This window comes from Aptenodytes forsteri, unplaced genomic scaffold (assembly GCF_000699145.1).
Source record: "Aptenodytes forsteri isolate BGI_AS27 unplaced genomic scaffold, ASM69914v1 Scaffold15, whole genome shotgun sequence".
NCBI classification, from domain to species: domain Eukaryota; kingdom Metazoa; phylum Chordata; class Aves; order Sphenisciformes; family Spheniscidae; genus Aptenodytes; species Aptenodytes forsteri.
Genome location: NW_008795129.1, coordinates 12,178,035 through 12,203,824, shown reverse-complemented (window position 1 = coordinate 12,203,824; position 25,790 = coordinate 12,178,035). Strand labels below are relative to the sequence as shown.

Here is a 25,790-nt window from a genome sequence, read left to right as displayed (position 1 = left end):
ATGCGTGCTGGGAGGGATGCCACTAACGTGTATTTTGTTAAGGGGCAGTGCTGGTACAAGTTCCTGCTGAGAAATCTGGTAATAGGGCAGATAGGAATTTGCATCCCAGCCTGGCACCAGATGTGTGAAAAAAGCAACAAACAGTGGTGCACAAAGGGTTTTGGACAACAGGAAGAAAGTTACAGGGTTAGTTGAACTTTACAACTTGCAGACAGAACTTTGTGGTTAGACTTGATAGCAACTAATAATGCACTGAAGAGGGTTTGGTGGCTGATGGTATTGATGAGGCCAGCTGCTTACCACTATAACACCTTAAAAAAAAAAAAATTAATAGTAGGTGTTACCTGCTCAAAGTGTTGACAGTGGAGATGGGGAGGTTGTTAACACCATCACATAAGGTACTGGTGAGGTCTCATCTGGAATAGTGGATACAGGTGAGGTCAGTCCCATTTAAGAAAGCTTAGTTTAAGCTGGAAGGGTGGTTAAGACTTACTAGGATGATAAAGGAAACAGTTTGAGTGAGGAAACTGACAGGTTGGCTTCATTAGCCAAGCAGAGTGAAGGCTAGAAGGCGATGAGGATGCTGCTGCTTTCTCTGATCTATCAGAAAGACCTATCAGAAATAAGAGCTGCTGGCATTAAAAGAAAGTCTGTAGCAATAAATTAGAGCATTTTAATTTTATCAATATTCACTGTATGGGTATTTGGGTATTGTTCTTTTAAAAAGATAAAGTTATGTTTTCTCTTCAGAAACCAGACCATTCCAGAGTTCTTCAAACCAGTTTTAAAGCAAGGTAAATATATGTTTTTTAAATGGAAGATATTTATATGAGTTTTAATTATATAAGCGTGCAGAAGTATAGTTCAATCTCATTCCAAATTGGAGCAGCAATATAAGGAGTATAGCTTACCAAATATGTCAAGATGAGCACATTTAAAATTTTTTCTAATAATGTAACTGAAAACATTAATTTCCTATTAAAATGAATTTCTTTAAATAGTGATGTAATTATTATTTCAAGTTACTGTCTCACGCTTAAGCTAGATTTTTTTATAACAACTGAAGCTGTGCCATAGATCATGCAGTTCTTTTATATTAAATAAATCGCATGGCACTAACAAAACTAAATGATTAAGTAAATTCATTTTGGATTGCGTGTGAGAGAGAAAATATCAAGTAATACAGTCCAATAAGACTTTTTTTTTCCAATATTGTGACTGTGAATAATTTGTCTTTTCTTTCATTTCTTAGACCTTGGCCATAAAGACAGAACTGTGTTGTGCTCACCAGACAGAGGAAATGTAAAAGATGCAGGAATCGGACTGTCAGTTTTATGCGCGGAACATTTTGAAAAGAAAATATCTTCTCCAAAGAAGGTCAGAATTAAAAAGATGCCAGACCAAACACCAAACACAAGTCCTGTGGTAGATGCCTTTTGGAGAGGAATTAAGGAGAAAAAGAACAGTGTAAACGTTTTAGAGAATGGCAGAGTGTGCAAGGCACTGGGTTCATTGTACCCAAAAGTTGTGATTCAAAAACTCCTTATTACTGCAGGGTCTCGCAGCTGTTTCTTGGCCAAAAAGGATAAAACTGTCAAGTCAGAACAGGGAAGAAATAAGAAGTGTCTGGGTGTAACAAGAGTGCCGTTGTCTTGTGGGAATAGTTGGGAACAGAAAACCGACTGTATGGATCTAGAAGACACTAGTTCAGACTCTGACAAATGGGTTTCATCATCAGAAGCTGATACTCGAAAAGTCTGTGCTAGAAATAATGGCACTGCGAACAACACGTCTCTGTGCCAAAACCCAGGGCTTCCTGTGAAATTTCCCTGCACTCCAACTGACTCTGAATTTAGGTTGTCACTGGAAGCTCTCTGCAGAGAAAGGAAGTGGAAGAACCATAGAATGAAACAATCTAAGCCATATCCAGTAAAGCCATTCTCAGGAACAAGTGTGTCACATCAGGTGTGTTTAAAAGGGTCGTTAAAGGTGGAAATCAGTGACCCACTGTGCATGTGGGGTTTTTCGTTTGGTTTTTTTTTTTTCCCCTTTTTCAATGTAGGATGAGATTCTTGGTGCTGCCTTTTTCAGATGTAACAAAAGTTTATGCTCTTTTTGCTCTTCCTTTGTAAATCTTAGGTCATGCTTGGGTAAGCTGATTCTTAACTATTACAATAAATGAGAAATCCTGGTTTTAAAGCAGGGAAGATATTCTGGGTTAGATGCAAGCATGAAAATGCAATGGAAATTGTAACTTTAAATTGTATTTTGTAGAGAAATTGTCTTTATCCTAAATGTCTTTTAACCTTGTGTTTTCTTACAATGTATTGTAAGGAACAGCGTGGCAAATTTCTGCTAGTTTGAACTGCTATTAACTGCAACTTCTGATTTATGCACTTAAGCCACAGTATTTAGACAGAGGTGGGGGTGGTCCTATTAAGTATGTAGCATTTCATTATGGGTTGAATTATGTTCACTTTTTTACCAACCAAGAAAACCCTTTAAAAGGTTGCTCATTATTTGCAAGGAAGATCATTATGTGTGCCTCCATAATGTGCTATGAATGGAACAAAAAAGATTGTTTAGCTTGTGTTTCCTTTTCTCCGTGGCACCCCTCCCTCTGTATTTGCTTGTCTGTGCTTTCTGTCATTTTGTTGTTTAAGTTCCTAATGACTTGTTTGAAGAAAGCCAGCTGGGCTCTGTTGCCGTATAGCCCAGGGTTGCAAGTGGCTAATGGCCCTAAATGTGGAGAGATTTAGAACCGGAGGCCAATCTGAAGAAAAGATACAAAATTCGGGTTGTGGAGAGTCCTTTTGTTGATCTTTGCAGCTGTGTTTTAGGTTTGTCTTGAAGTATATTACCATATTTCTGGGGGTATGTGGAACTAAGTCTGTGCTGGATTCAACACTTGGCTCAAAATGTCAACATCCTGGTTTTAAAAAGTATTCAATTAACTTTTTTATTTTCTCTGTCTTTATTTTTAGGGAAATGGATGTCCTTTAAGAAAAATACCACATTCTGGTTCAAGGGAGACTGCCTCAGGTAGAAGCAGTGCTGATAATATGGAATTAAACAATCATGTTCATCACTTAGTGTCTCTTTTTAATAGCTTTTTTCCTTGAATTTATGTTTTTCTGTTTTCTCTCTCAAAACTACTGCTGTATAGCCAAGGTTATTTCTAATATATGGCAAGCTTGAAGAGATTTAAAAGTAATTTGGGATTTTAGTGAAAAACAGATTGTTTGTAACTTAATTAGAAGTCATGATATTTCTTTGTCTTAAGCCTTTAATCCCTGATTATTTTTATGGTTTCTCTTGCATTTTGGAAAATCCACATTCACTGTGGTGGTTAACAAATTTTGTCTTTCAGCTTAATCCAAAAAGAACATTCTTGTTGAACTGAACACTAAAGTTTTAGGTGGTTTTCTTGTTGCTTTTTGTCCCTTTTAATCACACAATTTTGTTCTACAGTAGATAGAACTGAATATAAAAAGCTCACGTGAATAGAAGCTTGAGCTACATCAGTAGGATGATTTTTAAAAAAAGAAAGGGGGGGGGGCAAAACAAGGAGGGTATTCCCATGTTGTGGGTCCATCGCTGTCAGACTCTCTGCTGCTATGCTTCATTTTCCGCCTATGCTAGCACTGGGACTTGGCCAGTGGTGCGAGGAGCTGATCTGGCTGAAAATTGAGTTGAGAAGTTCTCAGCCACATCAGCTCCATGAAGTAGCTTGCCATGAAGTGTCCAGGTGCTGGTGCCAGCTTAAGGCAGGAAGCAGAAAAGCATGGTGAGGAAGGTGAGCTCTGGTGCCATAGAACCATAACCCGAAAACAGATTTCTTCATATTCTGAATGCTTTTTCATGAGCACTGTTAAAATTATTGCAGTGTTTCCAAAATACTTTTCATAATGTTCATTATTTATAACCATTATATGTAATTACAGAAACTTTCTTCCAGTCCCATACCTCAACTGGGCTATTGTCTGTTTCCAAACACTGATTGATTCTAGTGTATAGAAAAAGTGTTCTATGGTGGCTACTGAGCTGCTTTAAAATAAAAGGGTTTTATTTCATTTCCAAGTTAGTTATAATAATAACAACGTAATGGTACAGTATCAGCTAAATCTTAATTGTGGTCCACTGTGTTCAAGCAGGATTGTAGTTTCTGATAAAAATTTCAGTCATGGTTGACTTAAAAACAGAAGTTATTTTTTTAAAGGGTAAGCTGTTAAAGTTTGTGGTTTTTTTTTTTTGTTAAACGTGACAACAGTGGTTTACTTTTTTTTTCTTAAACACTTCATAGATGACCCATCTCAACCAAAGCCAACGCAGGTTTCAAAACATGAGGCATCTTCTCCAAATGCACTGACAACATCATCTGAGATGGCTGTTGGTATGCAGAAGAGCCAGTCTGTTCCTTCATGCTGCCTTGGATTTAAGATGTCTTCTGGGCGATCCAAACAAATAGACTTTCCTGGGAAAAGAAAACACACTGCCGTGAGTGTGGATGCAGACAGTTTAAATCAATCTGAATTATCAAGTTTGAATGACCCTACTTTTAGTAGGTCATCTGCAAAATGCAAAAATAGGAGGTCTGACTTTGTAAAAAATATCCTTTTAAAGTCTGCTTGTGGTGATGTTCTGCAACTAATGGAGGCTGCTGCTCTACCTAGACATGATTCTACTCTTCCGGAGGAATATCTCAACTCAAGTGATGAAAACGAGAAAAATAATTGCTCCTCTGTAGGTTTGTCATCTTCATGTTCTGCACACAGTCCTGGTAAAAATAACCACGTTTCTGTTGTGGGTACCAAAGAGAATCAATTGCAGGTGGTTAACTCACACTTAGTCTTGGAAAAGTCCCTTCCTTTTTCTCAGGAGAAAAGTACTGTGTTGCCTTCTTTCCACCGCTTGACACAAACAAAAGATGTGGAATCTCATCTCCAGAATGCTGGCTTATCTCAGGTATTGAATGCCAAGAAGGAACAAGATGGGAAAAGGCCAGAAAGACATGCACACAATAAAGCTTACAGTATTCAATCCAGCAACAGTTTTTCGAAAACAAAAGACAAGACTTCAGAAAATGCTTCTGATTCTTGTTCAGTGGAAGGTTCTGGGAAACCTGCACTCTCAGAAGAGACTGGTAAAAGTGTTCCCCGTTTGTTGTCTTTTAAAGAAGGGGGCATGGACAGCAGCCATATGTCTTCACAACTCTCAGGTGAGTTAAAAGTGGAAAGCACCTGTACAGACAAGTCCAAGTTGAATGGAAAAGCAAAAAGCAGCTTTGACAGCGAAGACGAGAGTTTGGAATGCAGTCTAGATGATGATGATGAAGAAGAAGTATTCATGCCACTGCAAGAAATTCTGTCTTCAAGTCCCAAGCCACAGGCAGGAACCCTGGAAGAATCTTGTCTTGACAGTTTTTCTCAGGACACAGTGACTCCATTACTGAAGCTTCATGTAAGTGGCTAATAAACCAAAAAAAGCACCTTTGTTATATTGTATTTTTTGGTATGTTTTTTTCCTTTATTCATAATGCATAAAACTCAGTTATTTGCCTGCAAAACTAATTACTCAGCTTACTTAAGGGTCCTATGCTTAGGTGCAATGTAGTCAGAGAAAGGGTGCTTGTCACTATGCTTGCCCTTGGAATGGCTGAAAGATGGTTTGTGCAGATGAATTGCATTAGCTGTATGTCTTTCGGTGGTTTTTAGGAGTTCGGTTTTTGCTTTTTCCCCCTAAGGAAAGAGGCAGGAGGTAACATTTAGAAGATGTGTGGGATCTAATGTTTTCATTTTCCTGATCAGGTAAGATTTTTATGAGTTGAAGTTAGCTAGAGAAAATTGATCTATCTGTTGAGAGATCTGTGTGCTAGACTCCAGTCATATATCCTTGTCACAATCTGTGATTGTCAGAAATCTGTGTACGAGTTCTTGATCTGTAAGTGTGATGTTTTCTTTGAGGCTGAATTTCATGGAAATTGGAAGTATTTTAGGAAGGATTTCAAAAAGCTGAATGACTTCTCCTCACGAGGAATGGATGAAGTGTTTGAATCCCAGTTCACAGGATATTATGGTGAATTGATCTGTGTTTTTAAAAGTTAGCCTATTTGTTCAATAACAGCTTGTCAAATAAGTTGTGATTTTGCAGTTTTATTGTAAAAATAATGGTTTAATTAGGAAGATCCTGCAATAGGACTCAGTGTGGCCTGGACAGCTGACCCCAGATGACCAAAGGGATATATTCTATGCCACATAGTGTCGTGCTCAGCAATAAAAACCAAGCAGGGGGAGCTGGTCTGGCATGTAGCCATTCCTCAGAGTCTAGCTGGGCAGCCTTCTGCTTGTGGAAGGTGCTGAGTGATTGCCTTTGCATCACTTTTCGTCTTCCCCTCACCCCTGCTTCCTTCACGTATTAAACTGTCTTTATCTCGACCCATGAGTTTTCTTGCTTTTGCACTTCTTACTTGCTCCCTTGCACCACTGGGCGGGGAAAAGAGCAAGCTGTGTGGTGCTTAGCTGCTGGCTGGGGTCAGCCCACTGCTATTTTCTACAGTAGAAAACAAACCTGCTGTTAGCAGAATACCTGTATATATACTCTTGTACTTGTCTCCTCCTGTTTTTAAATCTCTGAAATGGTTTATTTGTTAAGTGAGTTTCTCTTAAACAGTATCTCTGTAGGCAGATACTCCCCAGCCATAATTATTTTCTCTCTCCTTATCCATTAATTATACAAGCATGTTATAGATCAGGCTTTTGTGGTTACATACGTATTCCACAATCTTAACCAACACGTCTGCGTAATTAATGGTTAAGACTTATAAACAGATGCAGCAGAACAAATGTTTGTGGAACATGAATGTCACCACAACATTTGGCCTATCCTGTTTCTGCATAATTAATGGCCAAGTAAGACAAAACAGTTAAGAACTGTCCCAAAATTTCCATGACCATGGTTTTTGCTTATACTAGCATTCTTCTCTTGTCTTGTAAGAAGGGACATGTGCAAATTGGAATAAAGTCTTAATTCCTCAGTTCAGAAGTCGTTTTAGGTATATTAACCAGATATAAAATAAGGTAAGAGGTCTTCAGCTTTCCCACAGGATTTCCCACGCAAAGACATGCTGCTTGTTACGTTTGAAAGATATCTATGAATACCAAAAATGAATGCTGTATTAACTGGCTTTTTTATTAGCAGGTGGACACTAACTTCTTAAACTAACTTCTGTTACCTTTGGGTAATAGAAAATCTCCAATGAGAGGGTACACTTTTATTGAATTGTGTTCTCCAAAAATGAAGGAGCTCATAGGAAGAAGCTTTGTCACTAGTAGGAAGCTTGCAATTTAAGAAGGTGGTGTCAGAAGGGCACTGCTTGTCCAAAGAACTGAATCATGGCCATAAAATCTGTGGTGTCTGCTACTAGCTAAATAAAACACTAGCTACTGAAAACCAAACTAATTTTGCTAGCAGTTAAGACTTTTTGTGTGTTGTTTTGTTTTTTAATTCTATTTATTAGCTGCTTAATTTGGGTTTGTATTAGGATTTTGATTGGAAGCTTTGTTTTGTCTGATGATTTTGGAGGTGATGTAGCAAACACTGGTGCTTTGCCCTCTAGGGACTCCTGAAAGTAACAAAGAGCTACTGAATCATTTTTGGAGTTTCTTGTCTCATGCACGAGAATGGGGATTCCCAGGGTCTCAGTGGATGATAATAATAAAGCTGTGAGGTAAAAGGCTTCTGATGCTAATGCTCTTTGTGAAGGTTAGCTGAAGGTCAGCCCCAGGGAGAGACGCAGAGACTTGCTTTGCTGTTCAGATCCATTGTGAATGGATTAGTTATTTCTAAATTAATCACTGAGAGAGATTTGACCATTATATAAAATTGTCAAGGGACTGAGAAACCTAAACTGTTAATCGTCTCTTTTTCAGGGTCACCTTTTGAGTTTTTATCTTCAGGTAAAATATCATTAAAATTGGAAGAGGTTTCTATTTTGATTATGTTTATTGTCTAATACTGAATGAATTGATAGCTTGTGGTATTTTTTTAATTTCTTACTATTTCATTTACAGCTTTCTAAGCCTCCTGTTGTTAGCCAGGTGTCATATGTGAACAGCTTAGAACATCTCTTGAAGGAGAAAGAAGAATCTAAAAGGTTTGTTTCTTAAAGCTGCTTTGAAAAATTTGGGATGGAATTGTAGAAGCTTAGATCTACCTTGTCTATCCAAATGGAGTTTGGGTAGTAGCAAGCTAAGCTTTGCCTGCTGATGCCACCAACATACATCTGATGGGACCTACAAGTGCGGCTTAACTGTAAAAGCTGCATGACAAGCTCCTTCCAAGCAATAATGAGTGATTCGTGATACATCTGTCTACCCCTCAAAAGCCAGACTATATTTACTCTGCCTTTATTGTAGGTCACTGAGCCAGCCAGCAGCTGCTGGTCAGGCATGAAATAGAAGCATTTATGTAGACTGACTGTAGTAGTTTCTTCAAAGGCATTTGTAGCTCAGTTTTGGTTTCCAAAGTTGTGTAGACTGTCAGTATCTGAGTAGTTACGCAGTTCAGTGAACAGAACTAATGAGTGTTCTTGCAAGAGGTCTTTTGGGTATAAAGAGTAATGTGGTATATGTATTAATGGCAAGTGGTGGTGATGGGTATGTATGTGTGATTAACTTTTTATTAAAGAATCTGACCCTAGTAACTGTGGGCTGACTGACTGTGGAGTAGTGAATACTCCTATAAATAATACTATTTAACAAATAAAACACTAGTATGATGTTTAAGGAAAAAAAAGATTAAAAAAAAAAAAATTCATCCAGCAGATTGAAAGTTTTATGCAATTACAAAAAAATTCTGTCAGAAGTTGGTTGAGTGTATTTGTCTCTGACAAACTCATGATTGAATGTGCTGTTGGAAATTCATTAGGCTTTGGGAAACTTTTTATCTTGGAATAGCAAGATGCTTGTGTTTTGCACAGATGCAGTGTCACATGCTTTTGCCATGTGTAATTGGCTACTGACTCCTGGGTTCACATTCAGAGCTTATATCTTGTTGTCTTCTGTTGTAAATACTAAATGGTGATGATATGTTCTGCTGCTACTGTTATTTCAGGGTAGATGAACTAGAAAAGCAGTTACAGGAAGACATACAAGGACGGGAAACTGATTCTTCAGGTGGCGAAGATGAGGAGAACGCCAGTGGAGATGAAGATCTCTCAGAAGAGCACAGGTCCTTCCAACTCCAAAACCAATTAAATCTAGTTCTTCACTTTTTCTAGCCTTTTTTCCTAATCTCTCTCTCTTTCCATCAGTTGTTGTTAATGTTTAGTGTGAACCATTTTTATCATCTTTCGGGGTTAGGTGGATTTTCTTGAACATTACTGTATTTTAGCAATTCAGCTTTCACATAAGGCTGATGTGTTCATCTGAAAATAACTGTCTCAACCAGCAAATAGCCTCTCGATGTTTAAATTCGTAAAAGCAATTTTGAATTTTACAGGGCGTTTATAAAGAGATTTGCAGTAATAGCTCATGCCATACCTGACTACCACCCTGGAGAAGATATATTTGATTTATCAACCTCTGGGAAAATCTTCAATCAACATAACCTTGACTTGAGGAATTTTCATTTCATCCCTCAAAATCCTATAGAAAAGCTCCTTCTTAGGTAAGAATATCCTCTTCGTTCTGTTGTGTTTATTTGTATGATTTTCTTCAGTGTTAGTTTTTAAGATAAAATAGTATCTTCGCATGCAAATGAGCTCTGCCTTACTAAGTAGGCAAGACTGACTCCCTTTCCCTGGAATTCTCCTTTCCAGGTTAGGTTTACACAAGAGTTAATTGTTACTTGAAGCTTCCTTCTTTCCTCCTCTGGAATTCTTGAAAAAACATCTTAAATGAGACATAAGGAAAAAAATAAGTGTTCTGGCCTTTTCCATATTTCTACTGTGTGGGGCTATCATTGATAATCTGACCAGTTTGTGGAAGATAAATGCAGAAGTGAAATGCTATAATGAACAAAAGCTTAACTATCCCAAGACAGAAGGAGGACCTTTGTGGTGAACTGATTTGTGACCTACTATTGTTGCATTATGTCTGCTGAAAGACTTCTACGTATGTTCGTCCTGAATGGGCCTGGGACTTAGGAATACACTTAATGAGGATTGCAGAAAGTCACGATTTCTGACATCTGTTAGATTCAGTCACTGAGCTAGCAGTGTGTCTCTGCATATACACGACTGTTCTGTAACTCATAGGGATTTGTATTCTATATTTATGAGGCTGTCAGGCTTCAAATAGCTGGACAAATTCTCACCTAATACCACAAGTGCAAATCCTGAAAAATTCTGGTTATTTCAGTTGGCATTTTATTCCAAACTTGCATCAGTGAAACTCAGAGTTCATTTAATCTTAAAGGATTTTGCATACACGTGTATGTGCTATTGTGGGTGTGAAGAGGAGGAGGGTGGCTTCTCCTCATCTCTTGAGGAAGTGATGTTTGTGATACACTCCTTTGGCTTCAGGCCTCTTTATTAATATGTTTTGAAGATCACAAGGATATAAGCTTCAAAAGTATCTTGTAAATCAGTGACTGGAGGAATGAGGATTAAACAAATCATCCCTTGCAGAAGGCAATTATGATTTAATTGCTTATGCGTTCTGCCCAGTTGGCACAGCTGGCACCTACTGGCTGTCCAGTTGGCACATGGATGTCTTCCTAGCCACTTGTTCAGTCAGACAGGTAGAGGGTATATGGAGAAGTTAGGCCAGAGACCTCTCTGAACAGAGCTACCTGTTTTAGTAGATACTGAGAATAGAGGAGACTAAAGAAGGGTATGTGGGAAACGATATCGCTAATTCAGCTGCTTATGACATACCTGACTTTCTAAAGAAGACTAAAGCTAGAATAATTCAGTAATAAAAATGACATATTTCCTGTTCTTCCAACAGCTACTTTTTGCACCTCACCAATTTGCAGAGTGACATTAGACTGTGTTTTAGTAGATACTGAGAATAGAGGAGACTAAAGAAGGGTATGTGGGAAACGATATCGCTAATTCAGCTGCTTATGACATACCTGACTTTCTAAAGAAGACTAAAGCTAGAATAATTCAGTAATAAAAATGACATATTTCCTGTTCTTCCAACAGCTACTTTTTGCACCTCACCAATTTGCAGAGTGACATTAGACTGTTTGATTTTAATTGCTTTAGTTTCCTTCGGACTACATGGATGTCTTCCTAGCCACTTGTTCAGTCAGACAGGTAGAGGGTATATGGAGAAGTTAGGCCAGAGACCTCTCTGAACAGAGCTACCTGTTTTAGTAGATACTGAGAATAGAGGAGACTAAAGAAGGGTATGTGGGAAACGATATCGCTAATTCAGCTGCTTATGACATACCTGACTTTCTAAAGAAGACTAAAGCTAGAATAATTCAGTAATAAAAATGACATATTTCCTGTTCTTCCAACAGCTACTTTTTGCACCTCACCAATTTGCAGAGTGACATTAGACTGTTTGATTTTAATTGCTTTAGTTTGCCTTCAGACTCTTTATTTAAAAGATTACTTTAAAAATTTCAAACAAAGTTTTTTTTTCTCTTTTCTTCTAAAAGTGTTGGTAAAGGTCACTGGACAGTAAAAAATCTTATTCACTGGTCTCATTGAGCATAGCAGCCCGTCTGTGTAGACAGGTGTAATGGTTCATAGTACAATAGTGTAAATCAATGTTTGTTTGAAGCTATTATTCTCTAATAATACAAATGTTTCCAAATTTTATAGTATGGCATTCTGGAGAAAAAGATAGTTGTTCTAAATAACAAACAAGGCTTAATTACTATAGTGTTTCATATAGGTAAGAGCACAAGAATAACATCTGTTTTGGATGTTCAGATCTTTGTTTGCTGTTGATGATGATCTGAGGGGTGGGGAAGTTCTTATGCTTTTGTGAAAGTGCTGATTCAACCACTAATTGATTTTTCTCCTCTTTCCCCACCCCCATCTTTGTCTTACAGTTCTGGTGTAACACAGCAGCTTTCTTTAGCTATTAATGGTTTTCTAAGTTCTGCTTACAGTTGTATCTTGTGTCCCATACAAATTATAAAGTGGCTTTTCCAGGTAAGACTATACTATTCATGCAGTTATGCTCTGTTCAGGTGTAATATTCTTCCTGGAAGCCAGTTGTAGCAGGAATAATCAGAACAAGTTTGTGAATCTGTTGCATTAGGTTAACAACTTTTAAATCAAAAAATCTTTCTGGGTTCTGTTTTGTTCTCCAGTCTGAAATACTTTGGTCACTAGGGGTAAAATACTAGGGATAACTTTTCTCCACACTTTCAGAGTGATTGCAAAGCTGCACGACCCTATCCAATCTTCATTCGTGTTACTGCATTTGAAAAGGGTACAGTATGTGCTAGGTGAGAAGAGATTTCAGGATATAATAATGTGGGCCAAATCACAAGCAAATGTTAATCTTGTTTCCTTCCACCCTTAAAAAAACCCAACAAAACCCCCCACCCAAGCATGCTGCGGTATGCAAAAGTACCATTTCTACATATATAACCTTGTAAATCATCAGAGATACCCGTATTATCAGATTACTTTTCATTTGGAAAAGGTTGACATGCACTATGGCTCAGGAAAAAGCCTGGAGCCATTCTCAAAGGAAGTGTGGTGGCTGTCTGCTTTCTAGACATCTGTGTCTAAATCCCCAGGAATTTACATTGTTCTGTTACTCACAAAAATGCCCCTCTCCAATCTCCATTCTATTATTATTTACCACATTCTAACTGTGCCTGAAACAAAAAAGAAAGCTGGACCGCCTGTGAAATTGCAGCCTGGGTCTGTTGACTGGCTTTCTGCTTTTGCTGGAAGGGAGATGTTTTGCTCCTCCATGTCCTTCCCTCCAGCCAGTAAAAAATTGCGTTCCACCCCTTCTGTGAGCCCTGGTGTTCCTCTAATAAGGAGGAAGTGCGAGCCAATTCAGCTCACTTACAGAGCAGGAAACTGTCCAGCACTTGGGGGAGAAAAAGAAGAGTTTTTTACTGGGCTAGTGAAGTGCTCCAGGAAACCTGAACTGTACTTCATAGTCATGTTTTTGTAGTTAAGAGTTCCATGAAAAACTAAGAATTCATTGCTTTGGTTTAGTATTGCATATGTTCAACTTGCCCCAGGACTGGAAAAGGTTGTAGTTAACTCTGTTGCTCCCGCTCCTGATCAAGGAGTTCAATTTGATCACAGATGCAAATGGGCTCCAAAGGGATATGTAGTTTCCATTCTTTTAACCCTCAGTACTTTCTTATGAACCAACAGATTCAACGTGGGGTTACAGCATTCTGATATTGCGAATAATTAATATTTAAAGTATTCATAGCATCTGTGCACTGCTTGAAATAATCCATATTCACAATATTCTGTTCTCCTTGGTGTATATTGCTTTAGAGGCTTTGTTGCTTTTTTTCCTGTTACTGTTTCTTACTTTATTTTACCAGAGTTGTTTTTTTTTTTTAATTAAAAGAAAACTGATGCCATCATGCAACTTGGTGTTTGACATATAGCTTCTTTTCTCTCCACAGATGATGTCTGTTCATCCTGACTATTGTGTTTCCACCCAGATTTTAGAGAGATTGATGGAGATAACACTAAAAAATGGTGAGTATTTGAAGGATGGAAAACTGACCATCTGAATGAAGGCATTTCCCTTCTGTTAAGTATAGAAAGGTGTTGGGGAGGAATTAAAAGGCACTGGCTCTGTTCTGTGATTCTGGCTTGAATTTAGGTTCTTCTGTTAGTTACGTAATGCACAAATGCTAGGAGTTGGTCTTCACTGAGTGTGTGCAAGCTGTACCACAGCGTGTGGTCCTAGCGTGTATTTGCAAAGCAGTGCGTCTGGTACAGAGCCTTTTAAACTCACTTCTGTTACTTCACAAATAGAATTGACCTGAAGAGGACCCCAGTCTGCTCAAAAGTTTACTTTCCTTTCCATCTTTGCTTTAGAAGATGCAGACGTTAATTTCATAGCTTAAGGACTACAAGGTGGTTTTCACGTAGTCATACCCAGTATGTAGCACTACATAGTTCACTTTTCAGATAAATGGCAAAAGTGAAAAGAATCATACACCTGCACAGAAACACTTTCAAGGATCTGTTTCAGCCCACACTGCTGCTCGTGTCTTGTGTGTTTTGCCTTCCTTCATCTGTACTATCAAATACTTCTCCAGTACAAGTTCCTTTGTATGTTCTCCATGTCTTCACTTTATTCAGATCCATCAAAAGTCACTAATTCATTTAAGCCTGCCAGTTAACATCGTTAAAGTAATGCAGTTCTCTTGAAGTACTTGCTCAGGTCTGTCCAAATTGTACCACGTATTTTGAATCTTGTTTGAAATAGGACTGTGAGCCGATAGGAGAAGGAATGTAGCCTCCTTTATTTTGTGCTTTGCTGGCATTAAGCTTGATTCTGAATGAACAGTTTAAGCTGATCAATGAGCATTCAAAGAATTAAGGCTGGGAGAGATCCCAGCAGATCTCTGACCTCAGAGCTGGATCAAATAGGCTACAGTTGCTCCTGGAAAGTTGTCTAACCACTTTAAATTGCCAACTGTGAAGTCTTTAAAGCATTTTGAGACGTTCTGTTCTAGTGCTTAACTAAGGATGCATCTTTTTGTTGTTGGGTTTTTTTCTGAATTGAACATTGAGATCTGAACCTGCAGCGTCTTGAGTGTTGTTCCATTATATTTGGGTTTTTTTCTTACAAACTTAGCTCTAAGACACAAAATTGACCCAATTCAGAATTCTAGTGACTTCTGTCATTGTTTGGAAAACACTGCATCTAATTTCATGTTACCGTGCTAGTTTAGTGTCCTATGGATAATCCTCTCTAGACTTTACAGACTTTCAGATACAAGTAATCATACAAATCAGCCCTTTTTGCAATAAGCATTGTTTCTTATTTCTATCAAGTGAATTCCATCTGTTTAGCACTTCTGTTCTAGAAGCCTTGCCTGTTTTCAAATCTTACTTAGCTCCACTTCCAGTCCCACTGTGATAACACCCTCTTACCTATACCTACACAGAACAGAATTTGTATTCTCTTAAAAGTAAATATTGCCTCCTTGCTTATTCTGCCGTTTGTGATGAAAGAGAGCTGTGAGGGAAAATGGGTGGAACTTTAAAGTAATTCACCTGTTACATAGGCAAGATGTTTCTCTAGTGTAAAGTACTGTGTTAGACTACCTTTTTTTTCCCCTCATGGTTCTGAAAATAGGCATATCATTCAGTGCACCAACTCTTCTGAGATGAGAGCTGGTAGAATTGATGCAGACTGCTGAGCTTATTTGTTTCCCTTAAAAGGAACTAATGCTAAGAACTAAATTTAAAACTAATCCATTCCATGTCTTTTACTTGTAGCTTCCATCAGTGATGAACAGTCTAAACCATGGATTCCTTCACTAGCTGATGTGTCAGCTGTTTTTGTCAATATGGGTGTTGCGTTTAGATCTCTCTTTCCATTGCAGCATCTTCAGCCCAACTTTAACGAGTGTGATATTTTGTAAGTGTTTTCCTTTTGATATTTATCACTTAGATCCTGTGAAAGCAAGTCTTGTGCTTAGAATGTAGAATCAGAAGGTTCTCCTTTATTTGCCCTCCCTTCCATCAAGCCATACTCTTCTTTAAATTCTCAGTTCAGGTCTTAATAAGAATAAGTAAGCCAGAACTTTAAACAGTGCCTGCCAGGTAAGGATTCAGCAAACCAGAACACTGTCCTTTGTCCTGCACCTTCCTAATGGACGTTTACAAGAATTGTTGCCTAAATAGCTGGGCAGAATTGTAAGTAATTGGTTACAAATTAAGATAGATGTGTGTGATCTATAACTAGGGATTGTTTTGATTTGAAGGCATTTTGAAACATGCAGGGTTTTTGGTTTTTGGGGTTTTTTTTCCCCCCTTCAGTTTGATGCCAGTAAGCCTTTGTGGGCTTTTAAATTGTTGATTTATTGCTCAAATTAGTGTCTCTTTTATTAGAAGTCAGATGCAAGAAACAGTGAGTAAACAACAGCCAAGAGGAGACCTAACCTCTGCCAGTCCAGCCTTCTCCAGTGTACCAGAAAACAATTTAATTAACGTGATTAAGGTGAGAAAACTCTAGTTAGTGTAGGAGGGTTTTTTGTGGCTGGTTGGGTTTTTTTTTGGGGGGTGGGAGTTTTTTGTTGCTTTGTTTTGTTTTTTAGCAAAAACCTCTGTGTCTTAATCTAGTCTGGGGCATGTTTTGTGAGTAGATGCTATGCTGGGGTTTCAGCTTCACACTCAGCAGAAATTATTGCAGGCTTGTTGCAAACTTTAGAGTTTCCTTTCTCCCTGACTTCCATTGGCTTCACTCACAACTGCACAGTTCTGCTGCCTCCCTTTTGCAGCTGTGGCACTTTATCAAATGTCTTTGCTCCCTTGTGTAGAAGAAACTATCCATTTCTGTGTTCCAGTGGAAACGGGAAGGGGATTTGATGTTGGGTTGTACGTTTTGTGCTGCCTCAGCGTGTTAGTGCAGCTCTCCAGAGGTACGCGGTCAGTCCCTGTGCAGCACAAGGTGAATGAGATGGGAGCTCACGGAGGGCAGGTGGAGCTGTGACTGTGACTCTCCTGTGGAAGTGAGCTGTTAGAGCCATGCACTATGTTCTGTGAGACCATAAGCCGAATGAGTGCTGGTCACACTTCACAGGCTAGTTCTCTGTGATTAAATGTGGTACGGTGAAAATACTGACTTTATAACTGATTTCAGAGTTCCTTGTGGAAGAATTTGAATCCTCCTAACATAATTTCTTTAGAGATTTTTAACTATAAAATCACTTAGTTCAAGAGGAACCACTCGGAGCATCTCCACTAGAGGCAAAATACACATCTCTTGATTAATTTGTGTTCTCATTTACAGACATATCCCATGTTGTACGTAACCCATGTGATAATGCTTGGGTGAGGAAGAATCTCTTGATTTACGTTTTTGGTATTACTTGTGTATTTAGAAAGTCTGTCAGTCTTTCATTCAGTTAGATGAGGATTATCTGTGCAGTGGAGAAAGATGCTTCCTACTCCGGTAATGTCCAGGGAATATTGCCATTGTTCAGAAGATGAGCCTCCAGCAGGTATATTAAAAAAAAAAGTGCAGTTACTGAGAGATGGGGAGATGTTAGTACACAAGTGTTGCAAGAACAATATATCATTTGAGGTGCATTTTAATGTGAGGGTGGAAAACTTAAGTTCTTATACTTTAAAATAAGGTAAAACAATTTCAGATTTTAATGCTTTTTATTTCTTTTAAAGTTTCTAGGTTTCTGTACAACAGCAGTTCAAGGTGGATATACTGATCAAGAAATATTGCTGCTGCTTCTATTGCTATTTAAAATAAGCTTGGAGAAACAGTTAAAGCAAATTCCTTTGATAGATTTTCAGTGCCTTTTCATACAGCTTCTGATAAGTATAAAAGACTGGGATACAAAGGTAGCTTCATAACTAATTTTCTTGTACTATATGAAACTGCAACTTAGTTTTCAAGAAACTTCTGTTTTGAAGTTTTTGATTTTTCTTGACATTTCAGAAAAATACTGCTTGAAAATGTAATATGAACAAATTGGGAGCTTGGGATTTGTGTGAGATTTAGGAGGTGGGTGGGTATACCAGGGGTTTTTGTCACATGACATTATGCTTGCCTGTCCTCTGCTGCAAGGGGGACTGTTGTATTGAACTTAATCTTATATTTACTAAAATAGCTGTATGTTTAAAATGGCTCTCTGAAAGAATGAAGAAATGATTGCACTAAGCTGATAAAATGTCATGAAAAGCAATCTGATCTCAGCTACCCTACTGTAAAATAGTATTTAGCAGACTTAACTACAGGTGCAATACAGAATTATCTTTATGCACATCATCTCTTACTAGATCAGTTCCTTTTAACATTTGTGCTGTGTATGTTTCTAGGAAGTAGATGTGTACTCCTTTGCAAATAAAACAAATGCCCACCATATCCGTTCTTCAGTATTGGGATTTTTGTTGTTGTTCTTTTAAAGATGCCTGAGCTCTGCCTGGCAGTGAGTGAACTCTCCAGTCATCACCATAATCTCCTGTGGCTAGTTCAGCTGGTGCCTAGCTGGATAATACGTGGACGGTAATGACACTGTAACATCAGAAATACGTAGTATCATTAACAGCTGATATATTTGTATAAGCTCAAAGTCTGATAAATGCAATAGGTATTACATGGTGCTTTACAAACAAAAAAAAGTATTTGGGTTTTCTCATATGTTAGAGATGTATATGCGATTCTTATTGTGTATATATAGCTTCTTGATCACCTCTGCTGTGAAAAAGGGTTATTTTACATTTTATGTGTAGTTTTCTGGGCTGCGGACTTCCTGGTACCCTATAGTAAAGAAAGGCTTAACAACTTCAGATTCTGACATCCATCACCTATTCTAATTCTTGTCTGAATGACCAAAAATTAAGTTTTCTTTGGGTGATTTATACCTGCTTTTAAGTGTCAATCTGTTATGAGTTCTGTATGTTTGAAGTTAATAAATTATAATGTATCTGAGCAAGGAGAATGGATTGGGTCCTCAATTGCAGGCATGGAGGCAAGCATCTATCAGTCTTTACTTGTACAGAAGAAAAGCTGCAATGAGATAAGGGTACTTACATTTTACTAGCCTCTTTACTAGTTTAATAGCACCTATATTCAGAAAATCCAATTTAATAGTTGTAGGCAAGTTTATGTCTAGGGAAGCCATGCTTAGCCTCGTATACTTTGTAGAAACAGTGTGGATTTAAGAAATTCTCTGAGAGAGAATTTTTTTTAATTGTTTTTCAGGGAAGTAAGAAGACGTCTTAGCCTAGTGATAATTTCAAAGCTTCTTAATAAAAAGCATATAGAAATACCTGATGACAGTGACAAGCAGGTACTGCATATGTGTGTGTGTGGGTGTGTGTGTATAATTTGAACATTTAGAAAACGTGTATATTATTGTTTGTGTCTTATGTTTTAACACTGTAAGGCTATTTTCAAGAACCTTGCAAAATGACCAATTAGTAATTTTTAGTTTAGATTAGTATTCGAAGTATATTTGCACATGTGTGTAACCTGCATGTTCTGTAGCTTGTAAGTGCAGTATTGTTTATGTGCCTAAACATTCATTTGGACATTGGAAAGAGGTCTACACTTCTTTCAGTCTTCCTTTTGTGTTCATGTAGAGTCACTCTTTGTTTTTGTAGGGTTGATCTTTTATTGAGGCGCAATGTACAAACACTTTAGTTTGTGAATAGTCAAAAATTATCCAGAGCACAAAAACTTCCATTTTAATTAAAAATCCTTTTTATGTTCTTGTCTTAGTGGACAAATAATATTGTAGTGGCACTCGGTTTCCAATTTTCCATTGCTGGTAAACCAGCCCAATTTGTTAATGTTTGTATCTGTAGATGTCTCTTCTGCATCAGTTTCTGGTGTACATGAAACCTTCTAATCTACTAAAGAAGATGAGAGAAGGGCTGGAGCGGCAGGATGCTGATGGAGACCACCTTCATACAGAACTAGAACAGGAGGTATATAGCTGACAGTGCATTTTTGCATTTGTCTTTTTATGCATCTTCTACAATTTTGAGAATGTTTAATTTCTGTTAACTGAGGACAGCTGTGTACATGGAACTGTACGTACACTATTTTGTTGCTGTTCACCTGTATAATTGAAGTATTACTCATGTTCAATTCTGATTATAGTCATGGAGGAAGGAAAGAAGTGTAGCATGTGATGGAGGAAGCTGTATTAGGCTGTTTTACAGACAGGGAAATCATCAGATTTTCTGCATGGCTAAGTCACATGGATGTCTTGAGTCCTGTCGTCTGTAACCGGAGGACCATCCTCCCCTTGTTCTGATGTAATCAGTGGAAACAGTTTGATGCTGAGCCAGACATTCACCTGCAGGCTTCAGAAAGAGATTTATGAATCTCTTATGAATCTTTTCTCATAAACAAGTATTGGAAAGATTTAGTATTTCCATCCATCCAAAAATTGAGTATCGGTTTGGTTATTTGAGTCTATAATGGAATCTCTTAGCAGGTATTTTGATCTGGATGTAAATGATGGGAAAATAAAGCCAACTGCTGAATTTAACTTTCTGTAATTAAAACTACAGAAAGTTTTGTAGATTACTTGGGTGACTTAAAACAGTGTAATACTGTTTTAAAATGTTTCTAATATATTAACGTACTGTTTCAAATTAGTTATTTAGGCAAATGGGTAGGCATACTTGTCCATTGATTTGGTGGCTGAAGGAATCATTCCAAAAACCAAAGATAGTGTTATATCTAGATGTGAAGAGTTATGATTGTGCTTTGACTGCTAAAGCTCTGTTGATTTTTCTCCAGGCATACTACCTAATCTACATCCTCCTTCATCTAGTCAGTGAAGCTAGTTTCTTTGATGTTGTAAATTCTAATCAAAGGGTAAGTAACTTAAGTGGCTAGATCTTTAGGTTTTAAAAGACTATTTATCATGTACTTTTGGTCTGTTTTGGTAAGAACTATCATGTGATAGAAGATGACCAGTGGATAATAGCACTGGGGGAAACTTTTTTGTTCTGGGCAAAGCAAATGCAGAAGAGCTTTCTCTGCACTTACTGCAGGGAAATAAACCTGCATTTCTGCAAATGGGATTACCTCAAAACATAAGGCTGTGGATCAGCAGACATTTATTTTGTTATCTTTCTCAGAAAGTAACTGGAGATTAACACAGAAATTTAGAAGTCCAGCGGTCCTATGAACTTTTGAAGTAGGGTTGAAATTTTTCAGTCTAGAAGAAAACCACTTTGAAAATATTCAGTAAAATACGTTCAAACACATCACAGTTTTCTGTGCCGGAGTGCAGCCATGCAGCAAGTGAGAGCTAGGACTGTATCTCTTCTGTTCTCTGTAGTGATAGTTCCCTTGCACTGTGTGATGTGAACATCTGTTAAGTAATACCTTCTGCTTAGCCTTTCAGTAATCTTATTCAGATTTCTGTGATCACTTGCTGTGAGTTGCTTGCTGCAAGGTGTTTGTGTACACCTTCTGCCCTGTGGAATCACTCTTGGCTGTTAAGAAATCTCTTTTATGACTTGTTTGAGAGAGGCAAAGCAGTAATGTTTGGTTACATTTCGTGGCTTAAGTGTCTCAGTTTCCTACTCAATGCAAAAAGATGATCACAGTGTGATCTGAAACAAAATCATCTTTGGTAAAGAAAATAATTATATTGTGATGATCACTTGAGACTTGTTTTTTACAACTACCTTCCTGAAGATTTGTAGAGAACTTGATTTTTTTTTTAAGTGTCTGTATTTCTTGATGAAGAGTCTATTATTCACTGATTTGGTAGCCATCAAGTGGCAAGAGGGGTGTGGCTGAACTGGGCAGTAGATGAATATTGTGCAGGCTAGACTTTGTATAAAATCAATATAACTATTTCATTTCTGGTACTTTTCCAGTTAGATGGGGTAAATTGTCATGCTCTTGCAACACCAGCAAATGTTTATAAGTAGAATTTCAGCGCATCTCACCTGTTCTGCAGAGTGGAGCCTCTGCAGCTGTTCAGTGAGGGACTGAAAACAGGAATTTTATGAAGAAAATCACAGAATGTGAAAGATCTTGGGAGCCATTATTAAGAGATTATGAAGTTGCAAAACTGCTTTATTAAAGTAATCAGAAATTTAGAGAGAAATAAAAGATCCGTGCATAAACCCTGGATATGTTTTACCTGCTCAGCCAATTCCTGAAGACTGGCAAAAGAAAATGACCCGAGCCATTATTACTGAAAAGATTATTTTTATCTATTGTAACTTGAGAACTTTTTTTCACTGATAAAAGATCTGAATGGCACTGCGCTTGCTACTTTGGGGACAGAAAGGACTTAGAAATCAGCTAGTAGGAACTCTTAAAATTTGTGATGTGTAGCTCTGTTATACTTTGAAACTATTTTTTAAAGCTCTTAGACCTGGTTTACCAGGTGCATACCAGCAACTGATAGAGGATCTCGTGACTGTTTTCTTGTGATGTGTAGCTCTGTTATACTTTGAAACTATTTTTTAAAGCTCTTAGACCTGGTTTACCAGGTGCATACCAGCAACTGATAGAGGATCTCGTGATCCTGTTTTCTTTCTTTCCCCCTTTCTTACTGTATATTTCTGAGAAAAATTGAAACTGAAGCATATAACTTTTAAATAATATTTGAAGAAAGCTTTTAGTTTTGACGTGGAGGATTTAAATAGCTGTACACTTTTGTCTTTATTTAGCAACACCTACTGAGGCTTTGTGGTGCCTTAGATAAGCACATAAAATGTGATATTAGGGAAGATGCAAGGCTGTTTTATCGAACTAAGGTAAGACACATAAGTTGGTGGGTTTTTGGTTTTTTTGGGGTGTTTCTTAGTGTTCTTGATGTGTATTGTTCCCTCATCCCAGCCCTGGAAATTCTAAGAGTTCCTCATGGGTTTGGGTTTTTTCTGGTTTGCACGTATATAAATATATGCCTATTTTAATGCACTGAAAATAGTCTTTTTGTTAACAGCAGGACTCTGAACAACTGTAATGTGTGAGCTTGTCTTCCTTTTTAGCCAGGCATCTCAACTTTCAGACCCACAGGGTCGCTCCGTTTCTTTTCCTGGCAGTCACTGACAGTCGTCTCTACTCAAACAGCAGAGACTACATGGAGGGCAGGATACAGAGGAGTGACTGAAAAACTAGCCTATCTTGCATATGTCTGTTTTATTTTCAGATTAATGGATTAGTTAAAAATGTTGTGGATTTAAGCCAACAGTGTATGTGATGTAGCATCAAGCTTGGATAATTGCCTTTCATTTGCTTTGTGGTGTGGGGCTTACTAATGATAGTCCTAATTTTGTGACTTTCATGCTTTGCATGCTGTTGTAGCAAGCCAAATCAGATGACTGACCTCAACTTTGAAAAGCCTCGGCTTCTTCAGCTTTAAATCAAACATTTGCAGTTGTGTGCATCCTTACCTCTCAAGAAGATTTTTCTTTTTTTATTCAGCCAGATTAGTAGAGCATAGATCCTTTTAACAAGTTAGTGACTCTTGCCTTGGATTTTTGTATCTCGGGTCGCTTTCACTTTTGTTTCTATTGCCCTTGCACTGCGAGGGGAAAATCTTACTCTGTTTTTCCCCATCACTTCATTTGTGTAATAGTACAGTAACTTCCAGAGGATGCCACTGTGCTGGGTTTTAACACAGCATATGAAGCAAATCTCAGTTCTGAATGGCTTGGATTAAACACCTGCTTGTGATTGGTTATGAAAAAGCGCAGTTTTATGTATGAGGAATTAATTTTGGAAGCAGACAGTGCTGCCTAGTTGGCTTTTGTGATTGCAGTTGAGGGCTCCTTCTCTAGGTACAATCAGACTTGTGTAACAAACCTAACTCATCCGAAGGATGAGGTGGGTGTTTGGAGGCCAGAGGCTTGTGTGCTGATTCCAAACACTTAACATGGGGAATCATGTGCCTGTAATGTGTTTGTGTGGAGTATGTGAGTTTGAATTCAGAGACCCAGACTACAGGGATCTGGTTGGAGTTGAGGTGATGATACTTTGTGCCAGCTGTAAAAATGTTCCCTCCCAGTAAACCTTGGGTGTTTGGGTTATTCGGGGTTTTATGGATTTAGGGTGTGGGGGGGAGATGGGGGTATGGTTTTGGCTTTTTTAACAAAAATGGCTAAACTAGTCAATCTGAATTTGCAAATTTGCAGGTAAAAGACTTAGTTGCTAGGATATATGGCAAATGGCAAGATATGATACAAACCACTCGGCGTACTCAGGTACTGTAATGAAACCTTCTTCTCTCTTTTTGTATTGCAGGGTGCATTTAACTAATTTTTTTTTAGCATTTGAAAATAGCATGTTCTTGTAAAGAGGGGGTTTTTTCTTCAGAAACGACATGGCTGTGGAATACACTTAAATGTATTAGAATAGATTTTAATTAAAATTCTTACTTTGCTGGCTTCAATAAAACCAAGGTTTCATCTTTATCCTTAAAAGTGCTGCTTTCGTAAATGGTTTGCGTAATACACTGACATGCTAGTAGTGAGTCAAGTCACAGGGCCTGTCTCTGATTATAGTTACTAGCAGATGCTTCGAAAAGGATGTTGGGGCGGGAATGCAGTGATGCGCTCCCTGCTGTTGTCTGGCAGCGTGTGACTTGGAGACTACTTGAGTCCAGGGCTCTATCCACATGTGTTTAACGGCTCTTTATAACTCCTCCCCCTTTGAATGTGTTGAATTTTAGGCAATGATTAGGAAAAGCCTTTCATGCTCTGTAAAAGTATGCAGTTGTAAATAATGTCGTGATTAGTCTTTTGTTAATATTTGCCTTCATGATATCTAGCCGGCCTTGGTGGAATAGGTGGATAATGTCTACTGGTATCTGAGTTCAGAGCTGTCTTCCAGTCTAGAGCTGTAAGGTTTTATTTGTAACGTGATCAGGCCAACTGTTTTGGGTCCTGTCTTGGAATAGAAAGCTACCTGTCTTGGAAAAGCTTAGCTTTCCAGTCATGTAGTGTATCACTTAAAGAAAATTTAAATTATACATATATGCTTAGTATTGATTTCAGTTAAAAATTGTGTAATCAACCATTCGTGTGTAAAGACTATTAATCGCTCCCAGCAATGTGCTAAAAAGACATAATTTGTAGTGTGTGTGACGTTTTTTGTTATAGAGGGGGAAAGGAATGAGACAGTAATACACAGCTGCAAAAGCTACCTAGCAACTGATGAAAGTTGATAATGATGTAGCTCTTTCAGAGTTGTTTTTTCAGAGATATTTGGAGTTGATTCACATATGGGGAAACTGGCAAGTGTTTCCGAATAAAATTCTAGGGACTTGCAGCACATTGTGGTAGTTTCAGGCTAAGCACTTGCCTACTCTACTCTTCACTTCTATCATTGTTTTTCTGACTCGTTTGCTATTTTGTTTTTACTCTTTAGGGAAAACTGCATGACTTCTGGGAGCCAGATTCATGAAATCTTGCCCAGTTCAGGGAAAATGACAGAAAAACTCTGAAACTAAGGAAGATGTAGAATGAATGGAGCTTCACCTTGGTTGAAACAGAAGAAATCAGTCACCTGAGTTAGAACTTGAGCTTGATTCAGGCAAATACTATAAACACGAGGATCTAATTTGATTAACACTGCTTTTACTACAAATACACTACTTCTGAAAAATTGAAGTGGGTAAACTGAAAAAACCCTAGCTATTTCTATAGCCCTGTCTGAATTGGCTAGAAATATTTTATCACATTGAAAGGGAAGTTTTCTTGTTTCCATTGTTAATCACAAGACATTTGAAAACTGTATGTATTGGTTTTCTTGCCAGCACACACCTGCAAGCATTGTTTTAGGATGGCTGGGAAAGGACTGCCCTGTGACATGGAATGTGAGTTCAGAAACAGTGTTAGACCTCTCCTGTTGTGAGCAGGTGAGGAAGTGGTTCAGAGCTGAATAGCAGAATTGCCTGCACATGTTAATCTGCAAAGCAGAATTGGTATGACCATCCAATGCCTCTAAAAAAACCCCAACAAAATACAGCAGTTGCATGTGAGCAAGTGACTGCCCTCGTGCTCACTTGAGGGTGGAAACAGAGCTTAAGAGTGGTTGTGCCCAAACAGGCTAAGTGGATGCTTCTTCGCTCTGTGGTTGTGTTTTATCAAATGGCAAAATGGAATTTGTTACTACAGTGATGCCTTCATTTTAACTTCCTTATCTTAAGGCATTAAT

General features: G+C 38.0%; 1 protein-coding gene across 1 annotated transcript; it reads left to right on the top strand.

Moving 5' to 3' along the window:
• SLF2 (SMC5-SMC6 complex localization factor 2) lies at positions 1–25,672 on the top strand. The gene is made up of 20 exons (XM_009277818.2): positions 1–78; positions 728–794; positions 1,253–1,377; positions 2,985–3,042; positions 4,304–5,460; positions 8,070–8,152; positions 9,112–9,228; positions 9,499–9,666; positions 12,013–12,115; positions 13,573–13,648; positions 15,407–15,548; positions 16,022–16,130; positions 17,312–17,488; positions 18,055–18,152; positions 18,852–18,939; positions 19,457–19,579; positions 20,403–20,480; positions 22,301–22,387; positions 23,768–23,836; positions 25,002–25,672. The coding sequence occupies exons 1-20, from the start codon at positions 1–3 to the stop codon at positions 25,035–25,037; spliced, it is 3,039 nt and encodes a 1,012-aa protein (XP_009276093.2). The 3' UTR covers positions 25,038–25,672.
• Positions 25,673–25,790: the final 118 nt, after the last annotated feature.

Excerpts from the sequence above, each read along its gene's own strand:
- SLF2 (XM_009277818.2), top strand. The coding sequence starts at position 1 with ATGCGTGCTGGGAGGGATGCCACTAACGTGTATTTTGTTAAGGGGCAG. Across the intron at positions 12,116-13,572 it reads TTATAAAGTGGCTTTTCCAG|ATGATGTCTGTTCATCCTGA; the intron begins GTAAGACTATAC and ends TTCTCTCCACAG. Across the intron at positions 19,580-20,402 it reads ATACAGAACTAGAACAGGAG|GCATACTACCTAATCTACAT; the intron begins GTATATAGCTGA and ends ATTTTTCTCCAG.